This window comes from Vanessa cardui, chromosome 8, assembly GCF_905220365.1.
Source record: "Vanessa cardui chromosome 8, ilVanCard2.1, whole genome shotgun sequence".
NCBI lineage: Eukaryota > Metazoa > Arthropoda > Insecta > Lepidoptera > Nymphalidae > Vanessa > Vanessa cardui.
In genome coordinates, this window is record NC_061130.1 from 14,464,985 (window position 1) to 14,487,436 (window position 22,452).

The following is a 22,452-nucleotide window of genomic DNA, read 5'->3' on the forward strand; positions in this document are numbered from 1 at the left end:
GAGCTTGTGTTTTTCGATTGTTAAGGTAACATTTTTTTATGCTATTGTTTAGCGGACGAGCATGTGGCCCATATGCTCGTCCTATGATAGTAAGTGGTTACTACCACCCATAGACAATGTAAAAAATACTCTTAAATATGTCCCTTGTGCTTCTAGTTACACTGGCTCACTCACCCTGCAAACCGGAACAAAACAATATTGCGTACTGTTGTTTGGCGGTAAAATATCTGATGAGTGGGTGGTACCTACCCAGACGTGCTTGCACAAAGGCTATTTAAAGCAAATTTCGTTTACATTTTGATTTATTAATAGTTACATTTAATAGTCGATGAATATCGCTATGTTTGCATACAGTACTTGTTTTGTTTCTTGATTTATTGATAATAACATAGTTATTATATATTTCCATTTGCGAATCAATTAATATAATATATTAAAGCTATGCTAGTATCTCCATTATAATATTATACCAGTTTTATTTATAATGTAACTGGTTTTATTGTTGTACTAGCTGTGCTTTCCGGCTTCACACGCATTAATTTTATCTTTAATTCATAATTATTTATTTAGAATTAGTATTAAAAAGTTATCAAACTTTACATGAAATATTCCTGCCCTTGGAGCTATGATTTATTAGTTATTTAAAACCTACAAGTACTACTTGAATATCCAAGGAATAAATCAGACAAAATGTAATTACCGTCATCATTATTATCTTTACATAGTATAAAACAAAGTCGCGTTTTTTTAACAGTTGGAGTGATTCGAGAGGAAGGTTTTTATACCTGTGCATAATATAGTAAAGACAAAAAAAAATTGTAGTACATTTAGCGATACATCAGCATTGCAACAGCAAGTAACTACTTACTTTTACAGCATTACACCCGTGTGTAGCCGGGGCGTGTCGCTAGTATTCTTTTAATTAAGATATTACATCAAGGATAATAGGACTAACAGTCACTACGAAAAAAAAACTTTTCGAAAGATAAACTACTATTCATTAATGATGCTACATCAGTAAGGCTCGAAATACATTTAATAATATATGTATTTCGAGTCAATTTTTATGAGCTGTCCTCATAAATCTAATGCTATTTGAAACCCATAGGAGTTCCCAAGGGGTATAACTCTCTCGTATTCACTTGAAACTTAATATTCGTACTTTTTGAGACACGTAATATTTTAGGATTTTAGAAATTGACTGAGAGGATTGAATGACTGATGTTTATTTATATATTTATTTAATGTATCAGAGTAACTTACAAATATTTCTCTTATTTCTAAAGCTTAAACTCGTGTAGCGAAAACTAACAACACTAATATTCCACTCTACAATATACAAATGTTGTAAAAATAATCGATTACAATGCTGAAACATTTAAGATCTACCAATCAATATGCCTCTAGTATTTATTGAAATATATAATGAAACATTTGAAAAATATTTGGCCACTTTAGTATCGGTCTCACTAGATATTTTACCGCTAAACAACAGTATTGTTGTGTTCCGGTTTGAAGGGTGAGTGAGTCAGTGTAACTGCAGGCACAAGGGACATAGCATCTGAGTTCCCAAGGGTGGCGCGTTGACGATGTAAGGAATAGTTAATATTTCTTACAGCTTCATTGTATATGGGCGATGGTGACCACTTACCATCAGTACCATCAGGGGCCATATGGGGCCACCCATATCCTCGTCCGCCAACCTATTCCATAAAAAAGTCTATCCACATTTTAACTCCTGTTTAAGAGGTGGTAGAATGATTGAACACAACTTTATCGTCAACTAGTTTCATTTAGCTATATTTGTTATTATTTTCCTGTTTCATTGAATAAAATATATTTTATAAAATCATTCAATTAAAATTGCTTTTACGAATTCCTGCATTTATTCATAACTTGATGTGAACCAATTAAATTATATAATTTATATTTAATTGAAAAGACGTGATTTTTCTTTACGCCTTTTGGCGTTTAAAATATTTGTTGATGCCTTTTTATCATAAAATTCCTTAAGTTTTTGAAGGGACGATCGTTTTATTGTGACTGAAAGGATCTGCAAAATTCACTTGGATCATATCGTGAACGAAAACGTATGTGTAATTAATACTGAGTGAATTATGGACGTTTTAGTACATGTTGTTTATGTACAGGGTTTTCCAGGATCCAAAAAGTCGGAACTCGGGGGAAAAACTTGGGAATTAGCGACGATCCTATCCAAGTTTAATGAAAATGAACCAGATAGATGTTTTTCGTCTTAGATTAACAAAGTCAAATTAATATGTGTCATCATTCGATCATTAAAATCTTATAATCTGCGCAATCTACAAAAATAAATGTCTAGTACTGTGTAATTTTGTCCGAAAAGATGGTTCCAACGATAGAGTCCCGTTCACATATAGATATCAATATGTACTTATAGTTGGTACAGCAATTTAAGAGATAGTTACTGGTGAAGGATTTTAGCTGTGTGTGACTGACTCGCCCAAATCGCAAGATAATTGGGAAATTTCGTTAATATTATTTTGCCAATTATTTGAAATAAATATTTGTTTTCAAAAAGGACTCCGAAGAGTGTTGGAAATATTTTTACCCATTAAGACTTTTTAAAAGATCTTCCGTGTATCTCTTTCAATCTCCATGTGGAGTTCTGGTTAAAGACTAATCTTAAAATTGTACACTCGTTTTTACCAAGAGATTTTGTAGTAAGCACGTGTCGTCATAGTATTGTAAAATTTGGAAAAGAATCCTCATATTTAAAAAAAAAACCTAATGTTTGTTAAAAACAAAACACTTTATAAATGTAAATTTTTCTGGTACCCGTTTATCTGATAGAAGTCTACTTTGATCACAAAATAAATAAGTTACTGGGGCAGAACATACCTAAACTAGCTATAAATGTATTAAGCAAGTTTTGGTGGTGGCAACACTCACAGATCAGATATTCTGTACCAAACAGTAACACTTAGTATTGTAGACCCTGACCGGTTGACTTCCAGGCAGGATACATTACATACATATACATATAATTGTATTTAACTAATATTATTGTATTTTTTTAATGTTGAAAAAGAGTAACTACTGAGTTTCTTGCCGGATATTCTCGGTTGAATCTACTTTCCGAACCGGTGGTAGCTTTACTTAATTGTAAAATGACGATTCAAAGGTAATGTTGTCTTAAATTTTTTTGATTATTACACATTTAAATAAAACTAGTTATTACGGATTTTAATCGCGTATATTAATTATTTTGAACATCCCGACGTTACCACGAACGCTGTAAAGTGCTCGAAACGTCGGGATGTTTTATTTAAACGATTCAAAGGTGCTTGTAAAAGCCCACTTGGATAAAGTTATTATTTTATTTTGATTTTTTGATTTTTGATCCCGGTTTCATAGGTAAATGAGCCATTTCATTACATTAGAAATGGACATAGGAAGCATCTTAGATTACTTCTGTATTGGCTATTTCTTACAACGCCATTGTTACTGGTGAGGGTGACCACTTATCATCAATGGACCACCCATTGCACCTACTTATATTTAGAAAAAAGCTATGAAGTATTGTTTAGTTATGGAGCTTGTTTAATAAACAGGTTTTCTAACGCAATAAAATTAATCGTATTTTTTTTATGTGATAGGTGGCAAACGAGCACCTGATGGAAAGTGACTACCACCGCCCATGGACATCTGCAGCACCAGGGGGCTTGCAGGTGCGTTGCCGGCCTTTGAGGAAGGAGTTCGCTCTTTTCTTGAAGGTTCCCATGTCGTATTGTAAAGCTGATATTCGCCGCGATTAACACATTTACATTTACGTTACGTACTATCAATGTGATAGCAGACAGGGTGGATTTATTTTGTTGCAGTATGAGTGAACTCACAATAATTGCTTCTTAGAATATAAATAATCAATAAATAAATATGAGACAACATCACATACATCACTCTGATCCCAATGTAAGTAAAAGTTACTAAAGCACTTGTGTTATGGATAATCAGAAGTAACGACGGTACTACAAACACCCTTACCCAAGACAATATAGAAAACTAAATGATAATCTATATCGACTCGGCCGGGAATCGAACCCGCGACCTCGGAGTTGCGTACCCGTGAAAACCGGTGTACACACCACTCGACCACGGAGGTCGTCATAATATATATATGTGCATATCCTATACAACATAGAAAGTGTTATATTATAACACATGTATGTATATATAGTTTAAGTATTTTTCTTTAACGTGCTGTAATATCGAATTGGCACAGTATACAGTTTTGCATTATAGATCTATACATATAATAAAATTCGAGTGTCTGTATGTAATATTAAAATACCCCTTTTTCACTCAATGCTTATGTATGTATACACGGTACATATACCGAAACAACATTTTTACAAATTTTGTCGGTCTTTCTGTCAGTCTGTCTGTCTGTCTGATTGATCCGGCTAATCTCTGGAACGGCTGGACCGATTTAGACAGACTCTCACTGGCAGATAGCTGGTATAATAGGGAGTAACTAAGGCAACGATAATATTTTTTTTGTTATATTCAAAGGCGTACAAGGTCGCGGGCACAGCTAGTAAATAAATTTTATTAGTATGGTATAAACGCAGTAGAGTTATAATATAAATATAGATTATGTCATACTAACAGAATTAAATGCAGATTCAAAGATGGAGTTCCAAGCGAGCGCAGTAGCGAGCGCTGCGCCTGCGCAGAGGGCGATCAAGAAGATCGCCAAGCGTCGGCACGTGGGCGCGCGCCCGCGCATCGCGCACGCGCACTCTATTGCGGCAGATCTGTAACAAGAGAAACCATAGTCGAATAATTTGTTTCATTAATGTGAAATTTACTATTAATTGAGCCGAGATGGCTCATTGGTTAGAACGCGTGCATCTTAACCGATGATTTCTAAGATCAAAATCTAAACAAACTTAATGTTGTCTTAAATTTTCGCGATTATTACACATTTAAATAAAACGAGTTATAACGGATTTTAATCGCGTATATTGACTACCCGTGACCACGAACGCTGTAAAGTGCTCGAAACGTCGGGATGTCCAAAATATTTAATATACGCGATTAAAATCCGTTATAACTAGTTTTATGTAAACAAACTTTATTCCAGTAGGCTTTTACAAGCACTTTTGAAACGCCGCCACTGTGACGTTATATAAACTATTAAGACAGTGTTCTATAATAATACGCATTATTTTGCAGTTGAAACATCTTGGACCTTGGAAGTACCAAAACCTTTCTTAAAACTATGTCATATCGGCTTATTGCCTTCAACGGTGACAAGAGAGCTGGTTCATTTTTTGCTTAGAGGATCGGACTGGCATGCTGATAGCGTTTTTGCCATTATGGTCATGATATGTACAGTAGTTATTTTTAATTTTTATTTGCATATAGTTGAAGCCATCATATTCATATTTTTTATTGTTTTTATATTATCATTTGATTAAATAATGAGATAGTCAGGTATAGTTAAGGAAATGTTTAAATCAAAATCAAAATAAATTTTATTCAAGTGGGTTTTTACAAGCACCTTTGAATCATAATTTAACAATTAAGTGAAGCTACCACCGGTTCGGAAAGTAGATTCTACCGAGAAGAACCGGCAAGAAACTCAGTAGTTACTCTTTTTTAACATTTAAAACTACATATAATAACTACAAAATCAAACCATTATCACAAAAGAACTTTGAGCAATTAAATAGATATCTAAATATTTAATATCGCAATTTAATAGGTCACGACATTACATTACATAACCCAACGTGATCCAAGATAAGTAACAAAACAAAACGAGACAGTAAAAATGGCTACACAATAAAAATAATAGTTGTTTTAGGGTGACGCATTCATACATATAGCTGCAACAAGCAACAGCCTGTAATTTAGGGAGAAGGTTTAGAACATATTCCATCACGCTGCTCCAATGCGGGTTAGTGGAATACACATGTGGCAGAATCTATGAAATTAGACATATGCAGGTTTCCTCACGATGTTTTCCTACACTACCGAGCTCAAATGAATTATAAACACAAATTGAGCACATGAATATTCAATGGTGCCTGGGTTTGAACCCGCAATCATCGGTTAAGATACACGCGTTCTAACCACTGTAACATCTCTTTTTTATATAGCTGTAGCTATGCCAAAAATTAATAAAGGAATTACTAATATTATTATTCAGTATTTACCCTTTCTTTTAAGCTTATCACTTATTAGGATTGGGGAAGACTACAGTCCAAAGCCTGCCCCTTTGGTTTTATTTCGGTCCTACGACTTTTCTGCCACTTTTTACATTAGTCGGTTCCTACATAGCGCTATTGACTCTTCTGTATTATATATTTATATATATTTCTTATTAGTAAGCAGAAACGTCAATTTCTTACGCCATATTTAAATCGAGTGAAACAGCGAAGCGTAGTTACTAACATACAAATATTGTATACTAAAAACTTCTTTGAACACACACATCTTCTACTATAAGATGTATATAGGCAAGTAGATACAGAATGCTTTGTCTCCTTCCTACGAATATCAAATTCCTAATGACAGAAAGAGCTACACGCTCATCGCTAAGGTCATATATATTTAAACTGAAATGCCAACCTTCAAACGATTCCCCAATGAGATGTTTGCCATGAAAACAATGTATCCCCAGCGACCACTTACCGTCATCGATGTGATTGAATCACGACGATGAGAATGGTAACAATCCACTTCGGAAACCAATACTAATTAATTATTTAGAGAAATTTTATTCGAAGCAATGATGTTTTAGTAAACAGATATGTTATTAACGCGAAAAAAGTGAAGACTAAAAAACGTCCTAATTGGGACGTTTGCCTTTAGTCGTTATAATACATCATAATTACGTAGTAATACGTTTTGCGTAATTAAAACATCTAGTTATCCCTTTTACTTATTGTTTTTATCAAGCTATCCTTTTTACTTTTAACGAAATATAAAAATAAACTAAAATAAACGGTCCCCGGCGCGGCACACTTTTTTCTGTTGTTTAGTATGGATATAACATATCTGTTTATTAGAATATCATTGATTCTAAGAAAAATAATATACGAAATTAAAAAAACATTTTTGGACGTGGTACGTTGACTTCGATTGTTTCATTAAAAATATTTAATATTTAAACAAGTGTTAAGGCAATCAGACTGAGAACAATTAAACGCACATTAGATATTCAGGTATTATTACTGCCTTAAAATTTATTTACTGTTTTATATCAAAGAAGACTTTGTTTTAGCAGTGGCGGATTTACCAATAGACTAAGTAGGCTGGAGCCTATTTTGGCAGATTTAGAGGGGCGGCAAATTTAGCCCAAATTTCTTATTATCTTACAGAAATTAAAAAAAAATTATAATTATATGTATACACATTACGTCCGTAATCCGTATACTCGTCACTACATAGCGGGTTGGAAAGATAATCTAGTAACTGACAGAAATATCACCTAATTTATATTTATACTAATAACGGGAGAAAAACGATGTAATGAGGACGATCGAACACAAATCATAAATGTTGCAATAAAAACGTAGGTATGGCAAAAATTGAACAGCCTACTAGCGGGAGATTTATAAATCCGCCACTGTGTGTTAGAAAAATTGGGTAAACTTTTATATTCTGTATTGTAGCTATGATAAATGCTCCACGTCCTTTTCTGTGATTAATATAATGATATACAATCTTATATGTTAATAGCGTTATCCGATTATTATTATTACAATATATATTTACAGATAAAAAATCGATTACGGTCTCGTTTTGAAGAGCCGTAGACGTGCAGAATAATAAAGAAGATTGTTGATTTCAGTTCACTAAAGTGAACAACTTAATGAAGAATTAATTTTAGATAAACGAAAAAATACTGGCCGGCTAGAAAGCAATATATTGAAATTCCAAAAAAAAAAAATATTTGAATAAGGAAGTTTTGCAGGAGACCCACTACAGTACAGGGATAGTCATAGATAAGGGAATATTACGTGGTACTGGCATACTGACATATGAAGCTAGCTGTCCTACACAAATAAATAAAAAAAAAGTAAAGTAAAGTAACAGCCCGCAAATTTTCCACTGCTGGACTAAGGCATCTTCTTATATTAAGGAGAGAGTTTGGAACATATTCCACCACGCTGTTCCATTGCGCGTTGGTGAAATGCACATGAGGCAGAATTTCGAATAAATCAGACACATGCAGGTTTCTTCACGATGTTTTCCTTCACTGTCGAGCACGAGATGAATTATAACCATAAATTAAGTACATATATATAGTGGTGCTTGCCTGGCTTTGAACCCGAAATCATCACCACTGGGCTATCTCTGCTCTACACAAATAACTTTTTTTTTTATATTTACACAAATAAATATATAATACTATTTTATTTCTACCAGAGCCAAATGAAAATATAATAATATTTAAATAACACCTATACATAATGTCACAATTTTATTTAGGTATTGATGTAAACGGGTTCAGTTGTGTCTCAGTTATGCCATGTGAGGCGGCATATACTATCGCTTACTTTGTTCCGCTTCCCGATATCATCGGGTCAAATTGTCTGACACACAGAAATTCTTATCAAAATAAATACAGACTAAATATTAAAAGTTTTTATCAAATAGATATGTCGTTTACACGTCGCAAATTAGAGTGGTAGTTTCTGAGATAACAAGATACTTAACATATGAAAACTATATGGCGTGCGCTGTAGCTACATATAATATGTTTACTTGTTTCGGTATTATCCTCTTTTTTTTAATATATACCTAGTAGCTGTATCGGCGAATTCGTACGCGTTTGAACATAAAGTTATTATTGTACCCTAAGTTACTCCTTACTATAACAGCTTTCTGCAAGTGAAAGTCTCGTCAAAATCGGTCCAGTCCCTCCAGAGATTAACCAGAACAAACAAACAGATAAATAATAATTATAAAAAAAATATTATTTTTATTAAATTAAATAAAAAAGCCAAGTCAGTTTACTAGACGTATATTTTTAGAGTATGTAATTTTTTTTAAAAATGTTTTAATTATAAAAGATAAAGATAATAAATTACTAAAATATTTCTTATGAACATAGACAAAAAGGTCTTAATAATATATTTTTTTTAATCAATAACCTAACCTAACCTAACATCATTGAGTTAGACGAAAGATAATCTGAAAAAAAATACCCATCTTAAGTAACAATTAAAAAATTAAACAAAATTCAACTTATGTATCCAAACAATACGGTTCATAATAATTTGATTAATTTGAGCCTTTAGGCTTTTGTTTAGTAGAGCCACTCTTATCAGCAGTCTCATAGATACTTGATTAATTTGGAAATGAGTAATTTTATTTATATTGTATGGAGTATTATTTTTTGTATGTTCGTTCTTACTAAACACCGCTTTGCAGTCTTGGGATATATAGGATAACTTTTTATGTTAAAATATATAGATGTTGTCGCTACGATTTTTTAAGTGGGCAACATTATAAAAAAAAGAAAACACTGGCGGGAATTTGAACTCGCTCTCGGCCGAATACGCTGGAACCGGGATCATTGTGATAACTTATTTTTTCTTATTGTATCTCTTTATATATTCTTTACATATGTCCGAAGACATTCGCAAGATCGCCGGTAGAAGCTGGATGAGGGACGCAGAGGAGCGAGCAACGTGGCGCGCTCTGGGGGAGGCTTATGTTCATCAGTGGACAGCAGTGGACTGATGATGATGATGATGATATATTCTTTGCTTAATTTGAATAAAGAAGAACGTTATTAATTAACATCAAGAGTTATCTTTCAACAATGAATTAACAAAATAACTTTGGCTTATATATAAGCTAAAGTTATATATAAGTTTGGCTTATATATAAGCTAAAGTTATTTTTAAGTTATATGGAAGGAGTAGTCAGGCATCAGCTCATTTTATTAAGATTTATTTATTTTTGATGTTCCCTGTCAATGCCTAGGCTTGATGCGATGGCGATGTAAGTATTTCTCATTGAGCCATCATCTATGGGTAGCCCATTTGACAGTCAGCCTACCCAATATTATGTAATAAAAATAAAGTATAAAACTTTACATACGAAACCTGATTTTATATCAAAATAAATTTGTATATTTCTTTTTACTGTTAAAACATCTATAAATGAATTGTGATTATAAGATTTTCCACATTCATATTTTTATTTTATAAGAAATCCGCCAAGCACAAGACGAATTTTAATAATTAAAAATACAATAAGTTCTTGTCCGGTTTAAAACCCCAATCTTCGTTTCGGCACGTTTTCTGTAAACTGGGTCAAACCATATACGACAACCTTTAAAAGTATAAATTGTTTCAAATGATGGTTTGGAAAACGGTACAGTTGTAAAAAAAAAATAATTTGAATTTAACAAGACTGTAATTAGGCGTTCCATTAAGCGTTGGAAGACTTAAATTCTAGTATCAAATCGATCACTAGTTTTTTTTTTTTTGGTATAGGTTGGCGGACGAGCATAGGGCCATCTGATGGTAAGTGGTCACCATCACCCATAGACAATGAAGCTGTAAGAAATATTAACTATTCAATGTGCCACCAACCTTGGGAACTAAGATGTTATGTCCCTTGTGCCTGTAGTTACACTGGATCACACACCCTTCAAACCGGAACACAACAATACTGAGTACTGTTAAAATAACTGATGAGTGGGCACAAAGCCCTACCACCAAAAAAAGATAAATAAAAAAATCACATAACATACTAAGGTAATAAGCAAATGGTTTGGTTTCGATGACATTTTAAGTCGATTTGATTTTAAAATAAAAACCACTTATTTGTATTGACAAGTGAAACAGATTTAAAAAAAAATAATTTAAAAACAATTAACATAACAACCAACAATGTACAGTCAGAGTAAGAAAACCTTCGTCAGTTTTCAAATTAATTCCTTTATCAAGTCTTAAGCTCTTAGTACCTTTTGAATCTTAACATCAAATCATTGCGACGCAATATGGCATTCTCAATCGATAAAGCAGATTATCGCTCAAACTGAGCACACAAAAATAGATCTTAAGGTGACGAACCTTTTCTTACCCCGAATGTACAACAGATAATACAACTAGTAGCATATTCTGTAGATGTAAGATCTTTAATGGATTTCAATTTCGTATAATTGTTATTTAAATGTAGCAAAAAATTTAAACAAACTGGATAAAAACATGTAATAATCAAAATATCAAAGAAGAATTGATAGAAACCGATTCGTCTTGAGTTATTAAATTCGTAAGCTTAATTCTCTACCGACGTTCCTTAACAGGAAGGTCACCTACCAAGTCATTATAAGTTTAAAATAAGTTTGATACATTTTTCTATGGTCTAAGAATTTTCACATAAATAAGGTTATGGGAAGGTGCTGAGATGGCCCAATGGTTAGAACGCGTGCATTTTTACCGATGATTACGGGTTCAAACCCAGGCAAGCACCGCTATATATATGTGCTTAATTTGTGTTTATAATTCATCTCGTGCTCGGCGGTGAAGGAAAACATCATGAGGAAACCTGCATGTGTATAATTTCATAGAAATTCTGCCACATGTGCATTCCACCAACCCGCATTGCGTGGTGGAATATGTTCCAAAACTATGTGGCCTTTACCCAGCAGTGGGAAATTTACAGGCCGTTGTGGTTGTTGTATAAACTACAGAAATAAAGACATCATATAAAAATCACGTGCGAAACTAGATATATTTTAATAGATAGCGAATTGTATAACAGTGACACTATGTAACACAGAGGTCAGCGTTCTCTTATCATTCACTACTCATTCAGTTTTGTGTTACATAATATTATTATTCGTACTAAGCTTCGGTGATAGGTTTATTTATTTAAACGTGTTAACGCACCTATAGATATATTTCGCTAGTATATATCTTGTTATTTATTGATTATATTGTATTCAACACTAGCTGTGCACGCGAAATGCAAGCGTTTTGAATTTGACAAAAAAAATTATAGCTTAAGTTACTCCTTTTTACAGTTATCTGCCAGTGAAAGTCCCGTCAAAATCGTCCAGACGTTCTATAGATTAGCCGGAACAATCAGACAGATTATTATATTATTCCAAATTATTATTTAAATATTATTATTATTCAAATAACATTTGTCATCGAATCGACGCGATATCATTTGAGAGCTGGAATAATCCAAGATATTCTTTATGCGAAAACGTTTATCGGAAAATGCTATCGAGAGTTTGGGAGTAAAATGAAAGAGAATGTAAGTAGCTTAGTGGAATAGTATATTATGAATAAAGTTGAATTAAATAAATAAATAAATAATAAATAAATATGAGAAACATCACACCCATTACTCTGATCCCAATGTAAGTAGCTGAAGTACTTGTGTTATAGAAATCAGAAGTATCGACGGTACCACAAATACCCAGACCCAAGAAAACATAGAAAACTAATGGTAATCTATATCGACTCGGTCGGGAATCGAACCCGGGACCTCAGAGTGGCGTACCCATGAAAACCGGTGTACACACCACTCGACCATGGAGGTCGTCTTGTATTAGTAAAGAAATCTTAGCTGTGCAGAATATGACTGAGCTATATAATAATCGCTTAGCATATCACGTGGTATACGCAAATCTAAGCATTGTGTATTTTCATTTCTTGGACTTTACAGAGATATTTAGTTGTTCATTTATATTGATGGAACCATCATGAATAATTCTATGCAAATAAGTTCAAATATCTTTACATTCATTTTCTATATAATGGAATAATTCCGATATACAATAGCTATTGTAAATTTTAATTTTGTGTTATAGTATTAAATATATGTATATTTATGTATACATATATTTGAAACTTGTGATTATTGGTCGAAATTTGATCGTAATTCTCTGCTATTAGAAGTACAAGATACATTATATCACTACATATAATTATAAAACAAAGTCCTCCGGTCATATGTTCGCGATAAATTCCAAAACTACTGAGCGCATTTTCACGCGGCTTGCACTAACACACAGAGATATTTATAAGGTAGGTTTAAGTGTATAATACATACCGGTTTTGTGTAAATAAATTGAAATAGAACGACAATTGTTAAACATGTCGGAAAAAAGAACAAAAAATATATATAAATAAAAGGTAAATATTTTAAAAAAGACTTATGTCCACGTATATGAAACCGGGACGGGCCGCTGGTAAATACATATGTAAATATATGAAAAATGTATTTATGTAAATTGTCTCAATGAATTTGATACATACGTCCGAGGTGTACCACAAGACGTTCCAGGAGATTAAATGACACTATATCTTTCGCAAGGTCAGGAAGTGATATATCTTATATATTAAGTAATCTATTCATTATATGATATTTATCATATAACAGGTAACAATCATTATATAAATACGAGGAGGAAAGAAAATCTAATAAAAGCTAGTATTAGCATACATAATATCCTCTTTAGGTTAAGATTTGTGAGGTTAACTTAACCTAATAAAAAAAATAAAACTCGTATCAAAATATCATTGAAAAATAAGACATAAATGTATTTTTATATTAATGATAATAGCAGAATAAATTAAATTGTACTTTACTGATACACTCTGTGATCTGAATGGGAGAAAAGAGTAACTAGGTACTGAATTTCTTTCTTCTCTGTAATCTACTTTAGATTAGAACCTGCTAGAACGGATTGTAGGTTTACATTTAATGGAATTAAAATTTATGATGACAGCGGCTTTTTTTCCAATACTGTTGCACGGGGCTTATTAGACCCCTTAACGTTTAAGAAAAAAAACTCAATAGGTTGTGATGATTTCTTCAATCTACGAGGTCAAAGAGACGCCGTATTAAAGTAAGTACACCGTAGCATTCTGTTTTCAATAGTCTTCATATAAAAATTATCTTTATCACTTTCGTACAATATATCAAATAGATGTTACGGCCCCCGTATTACAGATAAATCTATGTTTTTCTTAGCCGCACCACAAGGGAGACACAAACGAGGCTTATTAGACCTTACTCAGCATTGAACGTGTTAATTCAAGTGCTTATGACCCTAGTTGAAAAATAATATTTTAATTTTAATTTTGTTACGTATATGTTGACTGCGTTATAAAAATAAATCCCTTTCTTCGCTACAGATAAAATAAAATAAGCTTAATATTTTTCTTTAATCATTACAGAGTATGCCACTTACCGCTGTCTGTCCCTATATATGCTTAGATCTTTAAAATTACTTTTATATTAATGGTTAATACTTTTTTAATAGATATATCTATTCAAGAGAAAGGTTTATATGTACAATACATGGACAATATGGTATCTCAACACTGATAATTTGAGTTGCTAAATTGAGATTGTTTGAAGGAACGGTTTGTAGAATCTAATGACTGAAAACTGTGAACTGTGTGAGACATTCTGTATATGAAGTAACAATATATGTAGTAGCATTGCACCCTTGCGAAGCCTTGGGTCACAAGTTGAAAATAAATAAAAAAGATTGACGACTTACTTCAATGGCAAATTTTATTATATAGAAGACGTTTATTAGTGATTTATTGAAAAACATTCAAGTACACGAACGTTTGTTAATACTATAGATAAGTATCAATAAAAATAAAATTTACTAGTATTGAAAGTAACTTCAAAATCAAAATCAAAATAAACTATATTCAAGTGGGCTTTTACAAGCACTTTTGAATAGTCATTTAACAATTAAATGAAGCTACCGCCGCCGGAAAGTAGATTCTACCGAGAAGACCCGGCAAGAAACTCAGTAGTTACTCTTTTTCAACTTAACCGACTTCACCATTTGGGATTGGTACCAGCCGTTATAATTTCACCACCATACCGTAAGCAGCATAATAGTTCCCAAGGTTGGTGATATGTGAAATAATTAATGTTTCTTACTTACGCAGTCTTCGGGGTGACTTATAATCAAGTGGCACATTTACTGCCCGAGGATATACGAGGATTGCCGATTTAGCCCGAATAAGCACTGCTGAATTTTCACGATACGTTTTCTAAGGTGATGAAAAATAAATTTTCACGATACGTTTTCTAAGATGATGAAAAACATCTTTATAAAACAGATACATATATACATTGGAAATATTGCCTCTCTTCAATCGACTTCAAAAAGGAGGAAGTTATCAATTCTTCTGTATTTTGCAGACTTAACCTCATCTTTTTTGGCTGACACCGGCTCCAAATATAACAATAACTATAACAACGTTATGTAAACGTAAATCGACTTTTAAGTCTACTATTTGTCATATTATTTTACTTAGGAGGACTCTAAAAAATATTTTGAATACGCAATTATTTTTATAACTTTTAAGAGCATATTCATTTGTTTTAAAATAGTGTTTTGTTTGAAATCGGTTTTTTTTTTTTTTTTAATTTTATTAATGTATCAACCAAGCTACAGTTCTTTTGTTTTTATCTCCTCTTTCTATCTGCACTTATAGTACAACACAACTTAGACGTCGCATCGTCAAAATTCGTAAAACCGATCACATCCCAATTGAGTACGCTGTCCCAAATTATCAATATTTATTTCTCACGCGAAAATGATCTTTGCACAAACGTAATAACTTGTATCAAAATAAATATCATATGACCTGATATATTCGTCAATTTGACGCGTCGATTTACATGCACTTGCTTTTTCTGACGCGAGAATCTCTAGCGACGAATAGAGTCGAATGGCGCGATGGGGAGCTATTTCTATTGGTCGTGTAAATCGGCAGTAATCGGTTTTATTTTCATTCCATTGCATTTTCCGATGCTACATCTAATTTGTGTCGTACTATACTTGTTTTCTTTTTAAGCTTCTATCACCAAAGGTAGAATGTGTCAAATCGATATCAGCGATAAGATCGCCTTTGGGCATCATTTGTTATTTATATATATATATATCTCTAATGTACCCAATAATTGTTGTGTAATATTTGTTGTGCAATAAAGTATTTAAATAAAGAATAAAACACTTATTTTTATTAGATAGGGAGTTTAATTTAGCAGTGAAACATTAACTGGCTGTCATTTTACCTTTCCCTAATTTCTGAACTTTATGAATACAGTTGTATCATGTATATAGTGTTGATCCAATAACACAAGTGTTCACCTAGCTTAAATCCAATTGGTCATATGTGATTTAAAATGTACACAATTACAGTTTTTTATTTTAATTGTAGTAACAGCCTGTAAATTTGTTACAGCTGGTATAAGACGTCCTCTCCCTTTGAGGAGAAACTCAAGACTATATTCGACCACGCTGCTCCAATGCGGATTGGTGGTTTCACACATGGAAGAATATTGTTTAAATAAGTCACTGTAGGTTTCCTTCACTTATAAATAAAAATTAAGCACATGTAAATTCAGTGGTGCTTGCCAGGGTTAGAACCCGCAATCATCGGTTAAGATGTACGCGCTAACCACTGGGCCATCTCAGCTCTTTTTAATTGTAATTTCTTTATGTTCACACAGTTGCAAGTTTACGTTATAACAAGGCAAAGATTAATAGTCATATAATAATGAATACATTATAAATTAAACTTTATATAACATAAAGTATCCAGTGGCGTTTTTATTGCTTAAACCTTACATAATATATACTTGCTTGCGGGTTTTCTAGAAAATACTATACTAGTAGTCACCCGCGGCTTTGCACCCGTTTTAGGGTGTTGGTTGTCATGTTTTAGACAAAAGTAGCCTAAGTCCTTTCTTTGAGTTTAATATTGCTCCATACAAAATTTCATCAAATTTCGTTCAGCCTTACCAGAGATTAGCCGAAACAAACAAACAAACAGACAGACAAAAATTATAAAAAAAAAAATTTTTGTGTATGTACTGTTTATACATACATCTATATATATACATATGCATTGTATATATATAGATGTATGTATAAACAGCCTGGAAGAGATCGCTATGTAGCGATAAGATCGCCAAAATTGTACTAAATTGTCTTTGTTATACAATAAAGAATAAACTAAACTATGTGCATTGAGTAAAAAAGGGCTACTTTTTAATATTACAAACAGACACTCCAATTTTATTATACGTAAGCATATAAATTTGCGAAAAAGTACTTGATATGCTCGAGGGGAATCATTTTGGATTGTCGTTTATCAATTGATACGACCTCGTGAAGATCATTATACCAAGGTGTGTCAAATAGGAAGTCGCTTAAATTTAGTGTCGCTTATCACAAAATCGTTCTTTAATATCCCGAGACTAAGTATCATGCGTGGAATATAACGTTACTCCAATCTTATAAATGTTTTTTATTGCTTACAATAAAAAAAACATTTTTACACACAATAACGGTAAGTGGCCACCGCTCATAGTTTTTTTATAGAATAGGTTGGCGGTCGAGCATACAGGCCACCTAATGGTAAGTGGTCACCATCACCCATAGACAATGACGCTGTAAGAAATATTAACTATTCCTTACATCGTCAATGCGCTACCAACCTTGGGAATTAAGATGCTATGTCCCTTGTGCCTGTAGTTACATTGGCTCACTCACCCTTCAAACCGGAACACAACAATACTGCGTACTGTTGTTTAGCGGTAGAATATCTGATGGGTGGGTGGTACCTAACCGGGAGGGCTTAATATAAGCGGTATAATAATAATAATATTTATATGTAAATTTATATTAGAAACAAATACCTATTCTTCAATTCCAATTAACCTTAAGGCCGCCTATTGTACAAGATTTTTCTTTTTTTAATTATAACATCTTAAGCAATGTTTAGTTATATATTAACGTACAATAAAACAAATTTATAAACAATAATAATATCCATATAAAGTCACTGACTGTCTGCCCCAATAATATATTAAAACGAATTTCAATAATCTATTTAAACTATAAGTTTGACAACAAAACATCTGTTCATGACACGTGGAAACCACTAAATACCTATTGTTTTATCAACCATTCGAAATGTTCTCGTAAATATAACAAACATTTGTCCAATCATACATATTTGTGAGCAACCGTTTAAAGTAACATGTCCTTGATCGGTAAACTGTTTAATACCACTTACAACAACAACAACAACAGCCTATAAATTCCCACTGCTGGGCTAAAGGCCTCTTCTCACTTTGAGGAGAAGGTTAGGAACATATTCCACCACGCTGCGGCTGTTCCAATGCGGGTTGGTGGAAAGCACATGTGGCAGAATTTCTATGAAATATGTCACAAGTAAGTTTCCTCACGATATTTTTATTCACCGCTGAGCACGAGATGAATTATAAAGACAAATTAAGCACATGAATCAGCGGTGCTTGCCTGGGTTTAAACCCGCAGTTCTAACCACTGTGCCATCTCGACTTCTAATACCAACTAATGATAATCATATGTAAATAAAAACAGTTTCATTATTAAATACAAATGTATTACGCAATATAACGAAATGTCCAAATCTCTCGTCAATGTAACTAAACTTGTCGAGATTCTATTTTTATAGACGAGTTATTTTATTAAATAATAAACCCATTAAATTTCCATTTGTAAGCCAAATCTGAACACGTGACATGAAACCATACAAAACGTGACGTTATTTCTCTAGTTAAGATCCATAATCTCTAAGGATGTTTGTTCATTGAAAGTATATTTAATGGTATATTATGTTGGTAGACAAGGATATGGGCCACCTGATGCTTATATTCCTTGTGTCTGTGGTTACACTGCCTTACTGGATGATTGCGGGTTCAAATCCAAGGAAGCACAATATATATTAAAACACTATATATATGTGCTTAATTTGTGTTTATAAATCATCTCGTACTCGGCGGTGAAGGCAAACATCGCGAAGAAACCTGCATCTGTCTAATTTCGTCAAAATTCTGCCATTGTGCATTCCACCATCCGCATTGGAACATCGTGGTGGAATATGTTTCAAAACCCTCTCCTTAATGGAAGAGGAGACCTTATCCCAGCAGTGGAAAATTTACAGGCTATTACTTTACTTTTTTACTTTACTCAACCACAAACCGAAACTATTTTTGTTTGGCGATAGATTATCTGATGAGTGGGTGGTACTTAAACAGACGGGCTTGCATAAAGCCCTACCAAGTAAAATATATTTTAAGTAACTCAGAAGTAAATAAACGACTTCTTGGTTCTCTTTAACAGAAGACGAGGCTAATGACTGGTAGTGGACCATTTTCTGTCATGTTAGTAACAGATTAATGGTCATTTGAGGACCACTATGTGCTCTAGAAGTAAATAGACCTATAATAAGATCTTAGTCAACTCTCGTCCTTCTTTATCTACTCGGTTGATCTTAATCATCCTTCATCGTTTTCTCTGATGCTGTAAGGGCAATTGATCAGATAGTGTTATGTGTCAAAAATCGATCGAGTGGCTATACTTTACCATATTGATGTAAATGATGGACTTTTTCAAGTAGTTTGAATGACTAGGTATGGTACAGTACGACACAGCTTAGATGTAGCATCGGCAAAATTCGTAAAACCGATCACACCTCTATGTCGTGACGAGTATACGGATTACGGACGTAATGTGTATACATATAATTATATATATATTTTTTAATTTATCAAAGATAATAACAAATTTGAGCACAATTTTCCGCCCCTCTAAATCTGCCGTCCTAGGCTCCAGCCTAATCAGCCTATTGGTAAATCCGCCACTGCACTCACCTCTTACGCTGGTACACCACAATACAGAGTATTGGTGTTAGAATTGCTTGATTTCATTCAGACGAGCCTATTCCGAACGCACCAGATCAACTCGAATATGAGACATAAAATTCAAACTGATATAAAGAAAGATCTTGAACCGTCACGAATTGACTTCGAACGAGCACAAGTAGATAATGCTCGCATCCGGCTCCTCTCTGGGAAGATGGACAATTTTGATTAATTTAGGTATCTTCAGACATGACATGTTTGTGTAGCAACGACCGACTGTATTTATTTACACGTTACTCCGCGTGGTTTTACTCATGATTGATGGTTTGGAACTGCGGCTATAACTTTATCAATGAAAAGGCTATTCGACGCAAATTAAACCTCTCGGCTATCACTGTTACGTCTTGAGAATATCTTGTTCATATAATCAAAGAAATACCTAAAATTTATAATATTAACTACGTACGGGTACAATTAATATTAAATTCCTTCTAAACGTAAAATTTTTAAAAATCCTGATTTAAATATGTCGTCGTCGCGATAGAACTTAGGTACTTAGTTTTCAAATAAATTTGATAAGTATTATTTTTTTTTCATGCAATAGGTTGGCGGACGACCTTACGGACCTGATGGTAAGTGGTCACCATCATCCACAGACAATGACACTGCAAGAAATATCAACTATTCCTTACATCGTCAATGCGCCACCAACCTTGGGAACTAAGATGCTATGTCCCTTGTGCCTGTAGTTATACTATCTCACTCACCCTTCAAGCCGGCACACAACAATACTTCGTGCTGTTGTTTAGGGGTAGAACATCTGATGAGTGGATGGTACCTACCCAGGCGGGCTTGCACAAAGCCCTACCACCAAGTACGAGGTTGATATATGTACAGACATAATTTACAGCACGTTATCTTGTTTTCGATAATTCACTTAGCATTTAAGTATACCTTTTTAATCTATAACTTTAGTTTTAAAAGACAGTAAATTAAAACAATACATTCATAACACATGCTTACAGCCTTGGGATTCATTTAAAACTTTATTGTTGGACGTTAGTAGTAAAAAACCTGCTTTTAACTATGCCCTAATGGCCTTGCCTGCTTGTATTAGTCCAACAACGGTACATCCGTTACTTTACTAATGTTCTAACTTTTAAAGAGGTTTTACTAGTGAGTATGCTAGTAACTTGTCACGTGACACAAAACGCTCCTTATTGGTCGGGCTCATGATGAAGTCACTTGCTTGTTAACCTTTATTTCTTACTACCACAGATTAAAGTACAGGCAAGTGACGTCACCAACCTCACTGCTGCATCATATTGTTAAAGTAGCGTTTTCGCGCGATTGTTAAATATGGAATTTTTAACATGATATTTTTCTGCAAATATGTACTAGAAATAAAAAAGCAACTTTTACTGGGTTCCTTAACCTCTACTAAATAAAATGAAATGGATTTTATAAATCAGTCAAATAGCCTATTAACGCTAACTCAATCGATTCAATTCGTTTTTCTTTATAAACATTGCACCATTATATATAAATTATGATAAGTGAATTACTGTGTACAATGGTTTACTAGTGAGTGATTATGAATGACCTAATTAACACATTTACTAATTATCAATATTCATAATAGATTATTAACGCTACAGATATGTATACAAATGACAATCATTTTTGAAGAGTCATGCCATATTTAGCTGAGATGGCCCAGTGGTTAGAACGCGTGCATCTTAACCAATGATTGCGGGTGCAAACCCAGGCAAGCACCACTATATATATGTGTGTTTAATTTGCGTATATAATTCATCTCATGCTCGGCGCTGAAGGAAAACATCGTGAGGAAACCTGCATGTGTCTAATTTCATCGAAATTCTGCCACATGTGCATTCCACCAACCCGCATTGGAACAGTGTGGTGGAATATGTTCCAAAAAGCCTCTCCTTAATGGAAGAGGAGGCCTTATCACAGCAGTGGGAAATGTACAGGCTATTTCTTTACTACTACTTTTACTTTATGTCATATAATTTCTATCAGGAGTTCCGAATGAGCAGGTAGTCCTGTATTTCAGATCTCTTTACAATCGTGTGACATACACCGTACTGGTTAGTTAACGATTGGCCGTTGCAGTTGAAAATAAGTCCATGTCACCATCAACAGGACATAATTTATTTATATTAAATTAAATTATGAGCAAATTAGTTATGGATCATCACTAATGGACGTAATAATAAATTGACAAATTAATAATTGATTATATATTTGTTAATTATATATTTTCTTAATCGAGTACCGATAGTCATATAATGTATGAGTATTTTTTATTTTTAATTGAGTAATCCCAATTAACATCGTTCTTGGTATTTGAGTATTGCACTAATTATAGCTCACTCGTGCAGTAAGGAAAACGTGATAGAAGATAAACAACTCACATATATATATAAGAGCTATCCGCTGAGTTTCTTTCGCCGGTTCTTCTCAGGTCAGGGTATTTTCATTTTCGAACCGATGGTAGTGTTTCAATTGTCCATCCATAAGAAAGTGTAATGCTTCTATATTGAATAAAGTTATTTGAGTTTGAGTTTGAGTCTATAGTTATCCCCATCTCTCTCCCCTTCTCTGCCTATCTCTATCTCTACATCGTTCTTTTTTATCTCAAATGTAACAATATCTGTCAAAACGTGATATTGCTAACTTTCTTCTCAATTCTTCACCTATGCATTATCGAAACGGCGCTTGAGAAAT

At 33.3% G+C, this 22,452-nt stretch overlaps 1 protein-coding gene across 1 annotated transcript in view; it reads right to left on the bottom strand.

Moving 5' to 3' along the window:
• LOC124531904 (protein peste-like) overlaps positions 1-22,452 on the bottom strand; it is a 68,442-nt gene that overhangs the window by 15,325 nt on the left and 30,665 nt on the right. The window contains exon 2 of the mRNA XM_047106474.1: positions 4,652-4,799. Coding sequence (XP_046962430.1) covers positions 4,652-4,771 — 120 coding nt within the window. The 5' untranslated portion in view covers positions 4,772-4,799. The remainder of the gene's footprint in view (positions 1-4,651; positions 4,800-22,452) is intronic.